General features: G+C 38.0%; 1 protein-coding gene across 2 annotated transcripts in view; it reads right to left on the bottom strand.

Moving 5' to 3' along the window:
- LOC137996936 (probable ATP-dependent RNA helicase DDX10) overlaps nt 1-10000 on the bottom strand; it is a 30776-nt gene that overhangs the window by 8138 nt on the left and 12638 nt on the right. For both annotated transcript variants that reach the window (XM_068842583.1, XM_068842584.1), the window contains exons 7-16: nt 8560-8674; nt 8180-8213; nt 7367-7429; nt 6923-7027; nt 4399-4561; nt 3724-3808; nt 3386-3449; nt 2603-2640; nt 1219-1306; nt 66-154 (exon numbers count right to left, since the gene is read on the bottom strand). In XM_068842583.1, the coding sequence (XP_068698684.1) occupies nt 66-154; nt 1219-1306; nt 2603-2640; nt 3386-3449; nt 3724-3808; nt 4399-4561; nt 6923-7027; nt 7367-7429; nt 8180-8213; nt 8560-8674 (844 nt within the window). The remainder of the gene's footprint in view (nt 1-65; nt 155-1218; nt 1307-2602; nt 2641-3385; nt 3450-3723; nt 3809-4398; nt 4562-6922; nt 7028-7366; nt 7430-8179; nt 8214-8559; nt 8675-10000) is intronic.

The raw sequence follows: 10000 nt of genomic DNA, 5'->3' as shown, positions 1-10000 counted from the left end.
ATAACTCGAAAAAATCACAGCTACGGACAAAGACGTATCTTTTTTTAGAACCAACGGCCACTTACCGTGCATACTGATCTAGTGGAAGCTTGTTGACGTCAAAAATCTTTTTATTTGACTGAAGGAAAACGGATCTGGCGTACGATACAATATTCTGGAAATAAATTTACAAAAAGTCAACTGTTGATTTGAAAATTCAAACCTCGCTTTCAACCCACCATTCCTCGTAAAAATAAGCAGAACTGGCGCTTATCGTTTGATTTAACGGATGTTTACATGTGAATATCTCATACCGGAACGAGTTTTATTCCGGCTCGAGTTTACGCTGGTTCCCTCTTATTGCTCAGTATTCGTTCGTATAACACCCGTACAAATTCTGACATCCGCACAAGTCTTGCCGGTATTTGTAATTCTGATAAAGGGACGAAAATTTAAACCGTTGTCATGCAAACACTCCCTTAGCACTCGGGCGTTAAAAGTACAATGAGTGACCTTAACCAGAGAAGAACAGAAAGAACAGGGGCTGAAAGCATGTGGTTTTGCAGGCAACCGGTCGATTCGCCTACATGCTTGTTCTGCAATAAACTCGCAATAACGATTCCCCCTTAGCACTCGTACCTTAAACGCACACTGAGTGGCGTTACCCAGAGAGGAACAGGGACTGAGAGCACGTGGTTGCACACTGACAGGATGATATCTATACTATGAGGACTACGGTAGGATCTTTACACTGCAAGTGAGTCTAGTTTAACTTTTATGCACAAAAAATATTATCCCAGTTAGTCTGGAGTTCACTAGTCACTGTAACAAAGAAATTATCACATTTTAAAGCCACCAGATCTTGGTGTGAAATAACCTCTATGCCAGAATGCCCGAAGATGTATCTGATTGTGTGACTTGCGTACCTTAGGGAGGGGTAAGAAGGGGTTATAGAAGACATAAAATATGATACCGTAGGGGTTGGTTGTTAAGGGTAGTGGTGGAATGACGAAAGTGGGAAGAGGGGCATGGATTATAGCAAAAATCAGATTCCGAGAAGCTAACAATGCAATGGAATCGCAGAGGTCATGAGTTCGAATCTCTTGCTTAAATTGTCCAGTTAAGTACGAAATATACACTTCTTTCATCTGATGGTTTATAAAACTACGTTGGACCTTGACACAAAAACGCACAAACATCAACGCACACTAAAATACACCATTGTTAGGAAATGGGTACCTTCTGAGCCCATTGTTTTATGTCTTGATCTTGGGCACAGAAAGCTTCAAGTTTCTTTTGAATGGATCCAAGTTTTGCTGGGTTTACTCTGTAAAGTAAAATACAAGAAATAACTGCATCTAATGACTGTCAAATAACTTTCATCACTGTCATCAGGTTGGTGTGCAGTGGTGGGACTAAGTACTTGTCTCCCTCCAACGTAAGTATGCACTCAAAGTTTCAAATCCTGGACCATGACACATGATGATAAACTTTATTTACGTGTCAAGTCTTCTAGCAGTGGGACACTAATTGGGCCACTGTACAATAGAAATCAAATCAAACATTGGTTTTTGAGGAGCGGGGAAAACCGGAGTAACTTGGGAAAAACCTCTCGAAGCAGAGTAGAGAAACCAAAACACTCAACCCACATAAAAGCCAAGTCTGAAAATCTAACCCAGGCCACATTCTTGGGAGGCAAGTGTCCTTACCATTGCGCCAGCCTTGTACCCCCAGTCTCATGTTTTTTGTTTCTCTACTCTGAGATAAACAGAGGAGACCTAAACATTTCATTGGATTTCAATTGAGTTCACCTGATTTGAACGCAGGGCCTTTATGTTAAGGATTGTTCTACACAAGCTATACTTTTTAACTGTTTCAAAGTTTGGCAAAGAAGCACCATCAACAATCAACACCACCACCACCATAACAACGAGAGCGTCGAGTTGGAGGAGTCAAACCCTGGATGACTCCATATGTGGATCACATTTGTTGGTTCGCTCTACCAGGTTTTCTGTCAGGTCATCAGGTTTTCCCTTCTCTCCTTAAAGTAACCATATTTAACGTCCATAACTCGTAACAGTAATTCAACTGACAGACCTGAGGTCGACGTTGCGCTCATGTTACTCCCCCCTCTCCATCAGTGCTCCGTTTTACGGGTATTTAATAAAAGCTACTTAGCTACACGGAAAGGAAAGAAGTCGAAACAAGGATGCGAGATCCGGGAATCGAACTCAGTACCTCTTGCACAAAGGCCGCGCACTAACCGACTGTGCCACCCTTCCTCTTGACACCAACAAATTCCTCTTGGCAGTGTCGATCCCCAAACAAGCTTGCTATTAAGGTAGTACAGTAACTGGAACTAAACTTACATGTACATGTACTTTTACTTGTAACATAGCTTTCAACCTTAAACTTTTGTTTTATTTTAACATAATATTGTGAATGCGAAACACTTATGAATGAAGGCCTGCATGATAGTTCATATCTATATTTCAAAGTAGGGAGGTCAATAAACCAGTCTCACAGTGTCTTATAAATTTCTCCCTCTGCTTTACAAAATAAGTGTGATTATGATGATACTGATTGTTGAGGAAAGTCAATAATGCAGCAATTTGCCATTTACCTTATTTTGCTAATTGGTATCTTTTTTTCCTCTAGAGCCTACATGAAGGAAAAATGCAATCAGTCATTCGCTATCGATCAACCAGCCATCTAGCTAGTCAGCTAGACTGTCAGATTCTCACTAAGAAAGAGAGACAGACAAGAGAGACAGACACAGACAGATACTGTAGACATGCAGTCAGTCAGTCAAATGATCGACCCACCAGCCATGTCTGTCAGACAATGCTGGCAGTAAGTGAAATAGCTAAAAATATTATTAATTTTTGTGTGATTGCTGGCCTAAAGCTAGAAACGCTCTGTATCACAGTCTTGTCTTTTGGAAGCACTGCCTTAGTAGTATACCGAAATGGATCAAGTTTTTCTTACGTTTCTTGAGTCAGTTTTTTAAATTCAAGTATCATGGTTTGAGAAACATTGTTCTTAAGATTATTGATAGCCTTTCACCAAATAATTATTTTTAAGGTGTATTTAACCCCATATACCAAATCAATATTCCTTGTTCTAATTAGACCAATTAGCCTCAATCTCCTTCTAAAGCAACCTTTCTTGTATTTTGTTCATGCTGATCTGCCTACGTGACTATAAAAAAATTATAGTTAGCACAAGGACCAAAGAATAACTTATTGGCCACCATTTATGATCCTGGTCTAAGCACGCTTTGTGTGGCTATTTTTTTGTAGAGAAACCAGTGCAAAGATAGGTGAAGAATCACATTATATGGATGGATACATTTCTGAGGGACTGATTTACACAGCCAAACATAACCACTTGTCCTAAGCCTTACTTTTATCATTTCAAGTTCCTCAGAGGGTAATAACACCAAAAGTGCTTGACCATTCGTGTGATATCTGGAATCAAAAGTACACTGTAAGTGGTAAAACAAACAAATGGGAATTTCAAGCTTTCAGATATACCCCAATAGTTGTGCGAATTTAGATTACTAGTCCACATGCTCTACCACTTAGCTACAGGAGGTTATGCAAATGCTAGGATGCTTCAATACTCATACATTTATGTACACCAGCTGAAGTAGCTTTGTAATAAGTGGGTAACATTTGCTGAAATAACAAAGCAGTAAATCTAAGAGAGTACTCCTCAAAAGTACAAGATGAATTCAATCACCTTGCAGTTCGTCCAGCTCTGTGTATATATGTATTTGCATCTTCAGGACAGTCGAGTTGAACAACCCAGTGCACTGCAGGAATGTCTAGAGAAAAGTAATCAAACAATACGTAAAGCAGTGCCTCAAATGTTAACACTGCCTTACAACAATACATGTGTAGATAATTTTTCCAAGTTTCCTTTAGACTTTTCCTCAAATTGTGTTCACATGCAAAGTCATGAGAATCATTGAGATATGGTGCACAAAATCCAAAATTGTTTGGAGGGAGGAGGGGGAATGTCATAGGTTTTACCTACATGGTGCAAAATGTCCCAAGAATTGCAACAATAATTTTTATTGTCCCACCATATCTACAGCATAGGATCTAGATTGTCGAAATGGAGAATTTATACCAAAAGAGATGTTATACATTAATAATTGTTTTATATGTTATAAATCTCTTCTTTTTTATGACAACCATTTTTCAAAAACGGATCTAATAATAATTATTATTTGCTCGTAAATAATGGCAGTTTTGAAAAAAACACGAATTAAGAAACCATAACCCCTAAATTTAAAAAAAAAGTTGGATTGAGGCACTCGACAAAAAAAGGGGTAAAGCAAAATTAATGTGATCCTGATTATTGAGATAAAACCGCTTTGTCTGCACTGGTGATTTAAAGACAAATCCTCACCAAGCCCTCTTGCTGCAATATCCGTTGCAAACAACACAGCTGCTGTTTTGTTACAGAAGTCATTGTAAACTGCCATTCTTTTTAACTGCTTTTGGTGACCATACAGAGCCATCAATGGAACTCCAGGACGAAGTCGTCTGAAAGATTCATATATGAATTTTACCTGACAGGAAAGAAGGAAAAAACGCATAAACTTAAACAGTGTACTTTCAGGATTCTTTTCTCTAGTCAAGGTCAACCCTTTGATGCCCAAACCGGCCTAAACCGGCCAGACTTAGTATTTTACTGTCTAACGCCAGGCGATTTTACTCGTCAATGGGGAACCCCTGGGAGTCAATGGGTTAAAGACGTACACGCAAGAGTTAAACAAATCAGAATCAGTTTCTACATGGAGTAAAGTTGTCAGTGGACATCTTGTGTGGGTGTGGGTTTACGTTGTCCATAGCCTACATGTTTGTTTCTTGCATTTTCCTATCTGCCAATGTCTTGCAAAAGTCTCCAATATTCAAAGGTTAGGAAAATGCTCAGCTGCTCAAATTTATTAACTTCACACTACTAGCGGGACATTGACAATAGAATTTAAGAAACAAATGTACAGTACATGTAAGTTGGGTGCTGCTTGCGATTAATTCGCTTTCTATTTTTGGTTGTGTTTTCATTGTTTTTTCCTTAGGCAACCAGGCTTTAAATTCCACCAAAAAAACGTCGCCCCATAAACTTTCTGGTGGTCTAGGATGACCATATGATCGCTAACTTTGAACACTGGTTACTTGGTTATGGGCTGGCTGGCCCCTGGACATACAGGTATAGTCTGTACCTTTCATTTGCCTCAAAATTTGAAACTTTCATATGTTCTAAGCCCTGTCTGGGGTTGTAGAGGCAAGGATACACACTCAAGTGAAGAAAAGTTGGGCCCTAGGGATCTCCATGCTGCTAAGTCACCCCATTAATCTGCTGCGTTGCCAGCATGGTAGCCTTGATAATAATAATACGTTTAAACAGGATGACCAATTCAGTTATAAAAACTGCTATCATTATGGGTCCTGTGTAAAAATAAATGAATATATTAAATAGATTTTTGAAAAATAAATAAAAAAAAACAATTATATACTTAATTGGAATACATTACATAATTATAATCAATAAAAGTAGCCATTTTATAAACAAAAGTTCTAGATACAACCATTAAATAGGGTAGCCCCCTGATAGAAAAAGGCTCTCTTAGTCAACTAGAGATTGACTTTATTAAGAGATAACCTATCCTTAGACCGAGTGTCATAGTCATGAATATCATAAGTTTGCCGTCGAAAATAATCTGAGAAATAACTTGGAGCTTGTCCATCAAGACAATTCTTGACAAGTTTGATGATGTTTCTCTCTTCTCGTCTTAAGAGGGTCCCAACCAAGACCGGAAGCCATATCTTGAGTGGACAAGTGCACCCTCTTTAGCACTATCCTAGCAGCACATCTCTGCAGGCATTCCAACTCTTCTTCAATTCCCTTACCACAGCCAAGAAAAACAGCACAACAGTATTCCAAATTTGGTAGTATCATCGATTTATACAATCGGTTCGATGCTTCACTTGAGGTACAGTGTATATACATGCATGCCAAGCAATGTGAATCCATCTTAAAAACTTCAGTTGAGGATGCGTTACTTTAGGAAAATTTTGAAATAACAGGACTGTAACAGTAAATCTAAAAAATAATAATTAGTATAATTTATTAACATGGACCTCAAGTACTGTATATGGCATTCTCTTTGAACTGTCGGCATTGTCGTTGAACTGTTGACATTCTCTTTGGGACTGTCTCTTTGAACTGTCGGCCAAGCATGCCCGACTAGTAATCAGGGAGACGTGGGTTCGATTCCAACTCAGGGCAAAGGCCAATTTTTCAGACAAGTGTGTTGAAAGGGAAAATGCACGGTGTGTGTTTCTCCCTCTAACATAGTCTATACCTTTCATTTGCCTCGAAATTTGTAACCCTCTATCATTTAGTTTCAATTTAAAAGAAAGTAATCTTGTGATCACACTTAAAGAATGACAGATGTTTCAGATATGAGCGCCGCTCGTATTTTGTTAAAAAAAATTTATGCATAACACATATGGCACAATGCTACAAACAAGGCAACTTCTCTCTAAGACATGAGCATGACCCACTGTCTGCCCAATCTTAAACAGTTTTGGACACAGCGTTCCTGTCAGTGAGTATTATCCAGTACAAATCTCTCCGGCAGTTCAAAGAGAATGCCACGTATACTTGAGGTCCATGTTAATAAATATACTAATTATTATTTTTTAGATTTACTGATTACAGTACTGTTATTTCAAAATTTTCCCAAAGTAACGCATCGTCAACTGAAGTTTTTAAGATGGATTCACATTGAACTTGTTTCTTTCCTAAGTAGGTACATGTACATGTAGCTATAAAAAAAACTAAAAGATAATTATATTTAAGTGCATGTGTATACCTTGGAGGTCAGCAAACAATAAGCAAAATAAATAGTCTCACTGATTCTTACCTGTTTACAACTTGAAATAAAAATCAGAATCTTGCTTTTGATGTGATTACGAATAAATGAATGTAAAAAATTTAACTTCTCTGGGAGTTCACAGACCACATAATTCTGAAATAAAAGTTATAATACCACTTACTTTTTGAGTTAAACTACCATACTGAAAGTTATGACCTACAATTATTTTTACTCTTTAATTTGATATAAACTGAACTAAAAAAGAAAACAAAGCTTTAACTTAAAGTACCCTTAGTTTATTCTAAAAGAAAAAAGAAAAACAAGGCTACTAACTTAAAAAGATAACTTTTTCTTCACCTGAATCATCATTATGCTAGTTGAGAACACACAACAGTGTTCAAGATTATCAATTCTAAAGGAGCACATAAAAATATACCTTTTTGATTTAAGTCTAACAATAAGTGCATGTAAGTAAGATATTCTTTGCCATACCTGCAAGAGTCCTTTTGGAGTGCTTGTCTTGGAATATTCGTGAACAGCTACATATTCAGGATCCTTTAGGATGAATTAACAGAATTGAAGGATTGTTGCATTTGCACTAACGTTTCAAATACAGGTGAACTTGCAAACTTTTTCAAATGTGTTTACCACTATCCGCACATATTATTCACAGCAAAATTTCTTGTTGAGTGCAATGTTCAAAGTGGAATTGCAATGTTCATGACATTAAAGAACTGACACTACATACGTTTCAGCTTGTACATGTACATGTGTTGATTTTGTAATGGAAAGGATATTAGGGAGATGTTAAAGGACATGCATGCATTGTTGTGGATGAGAGCCACACAGTGGAAATGTGGACTGGTAAAAGGTAGTCTCAACGGACTGCTTACATGTATTTGTGATCGATGAAAGTAATTAATGATTCCTATATAATTATTATCTAGCCAAGCATTCTCTGATTCTTAGTGAAGGAGCTAATAATACATTTAAATACCACAGGAATGTTGTGAAAGATTTAGGGTCAATCGTGCATCCATATTGAATCTCTTATGGAAGGAGAAAGTGGTTTTCTTTCAACCCATTTTTTTTGGTCTGAGTAAAGCTTAGCGTTTACCGACATACATGTAACTAGGGTTAGGGTTAGTGCTATGCTAGCATGGGCGGTCGTAAGTTAACAGAACGTTGCGTCATTGGGTTTTTAACAAAAACCCAATGGCCAATTCTTTTTCAATTCCCTATTCTACTTAGAGAGAGCTTTTTCCTTGGTTTTTCATCAGAAGATCAATGTACTGTACAATGTACCTGCAAGCTTAGTCTTGCCAAGTCCTGCACTGATCTACAAGAAAATGAAAGTGGTATTGGTGAAATCTTGAAATCATGATATGAACTTGAACATGAAGATTAATTTTGATTTTATCACTGAAGCAAGTTGATAAGGGTGAATAAGCCACTGCTACAAAGACTTGCAAGCTGAGGTTTTAATTCCATTCACTTTGACCAAGGGCTAACTAAGCAAAAAAAAAAAAAAAAAAAATTCAAGTAATGCGCAAACTATGGTCAAATTCAATATCTGAAGCAAGCGTTAAAACATAAAAAGGGCAAGTTTAATAAATTATTTTTACTAATTAATAATTTATTACATCCTGTTGAACTCACATACTGTAACCTGGAAAATTCCAAACCTTGTTTGCGTTGCAGAATAGAGCAATGTCTGCCTTTCTTCTGGGATATTTTCTAAAATGGCATTCAATGTGGCTGCAAAACCTAAATCTAAAATTCTGTCTGCTTCATCCAACACTATGAGACAGAAACAGCATATTATTATTATAATAATTAGTTGTGAAGCAATGTAGTTTAGTTGCTAGCTGTACCCCATTGAACTGAACTGAAAGGAACTGGTGAAACGAGTAAGAACAACGCGTGCACAAATAATCACAAACTGGTAAATTTTGTGTTGTTAGTTCTTGATTGCCTCCACCTATAAGGATGCAATAAGTTAAGCCAGTAATTCATGGCACCAGGCTGCCATGATATTTGTTTTGTGTGTAACATCAATAAAGCTGACTAAGCCCTTGAAGTCACAAGGCAAATGCATCACACCAGTTAAAAAGAATAAAGATGTGACACAGCCAAGTACACAATTTTTTGTGGGGAATCAAAGATGAGTTGAAATATTAATCTAAAAGGCAAGGGACCAGACCATCATACAACAATTTTTAGGACTGTGTGGTTGAATGGGAGGCACGGTGGCCTCATGGTTAGTGCGCTCGACTCCGGATCGAGTGGTTTGGGTTTGGGTCTTGGCCGAGGATATTGTGTTGTGTTCTTGGGCAAGACACTTTACTCTCACAGTGCCTCTCTTCACCCAGCTGTATAAATGGGTACCGGTGAATTTAATGCAGGGGGTAACCCTGCAATGGACTAGCATCCCATCCAGGGGGGAGTAGAAGTACTCCTAGTCGCTACATGCTACAGTAACCAGCACCGGTCTGAGGGGCCTTCTAGGCTCGTAGCAGACTTTATGGTGGAATATGAAAGGAGTAAGGAGTCATGCAGCAGCTCTTGCAACATATAATGTGATTAATTGCCTTAATACCCAAGCCAAGGAAAAGACTAAACACACCACACCTGGACCATGTACATGTATTCAAGATGTTTAGTTGAACATGGTTTCAAAGGAAAGGAAAGGAAAGGAACTTTATTTAAGTGTCTAGTCCTTCTAGCGCTGGAGCACTACATGTAATTGGGGACACTGTAAACTGAAATTGTGTTAATTACACAAATCAAGTGAAATGTTGGTTTTTGTGGAGAGGGGAAACAGGAGTACCCGGAGAAAACCTCTTGGTGCAGAGAAAAGAACCAACAAATTCAACCCACATTGGTGGGAGGTGAGTGCTCTCACCACTGCGCCATACCTGCACCCCGTTTTAAATCAAGTATACTGATTTTTGAAGGGGGTAGTTTCTAAAAGAAACTGTGGTGCTGCATTGGTGGTGAAGTAGTATACAAAAATTTGGTTTTATCAACAGAGTTGATAATGTAAATTGGCCACTGTACAGAGATTCTAAACACTGACATTTCGAGTGTTAGCCCTTCGTCAGAGCGAATCGAGGAATTGTGGGT

Source organism: Montipora foliosa, chromosome 3 (genome assembly GCF_036669935.1).
Source record: "Montipora foliosa isolate CH-2021 chromosome 3, ASM3666993v2, whole genome shotgun sequence".
Classification (NCBI taxonomy): Eukaryota; Metazoa; Cnidaria; class Anthozoa; order Scleractinia; family Acroporidae; genus Montipora; species Montipora foliosa.
The sequence above is the reverse complement of the archived record's forward strand: the minus strand, read 5'-3'. Positions and strand labels throughout refer to the sequence as shown.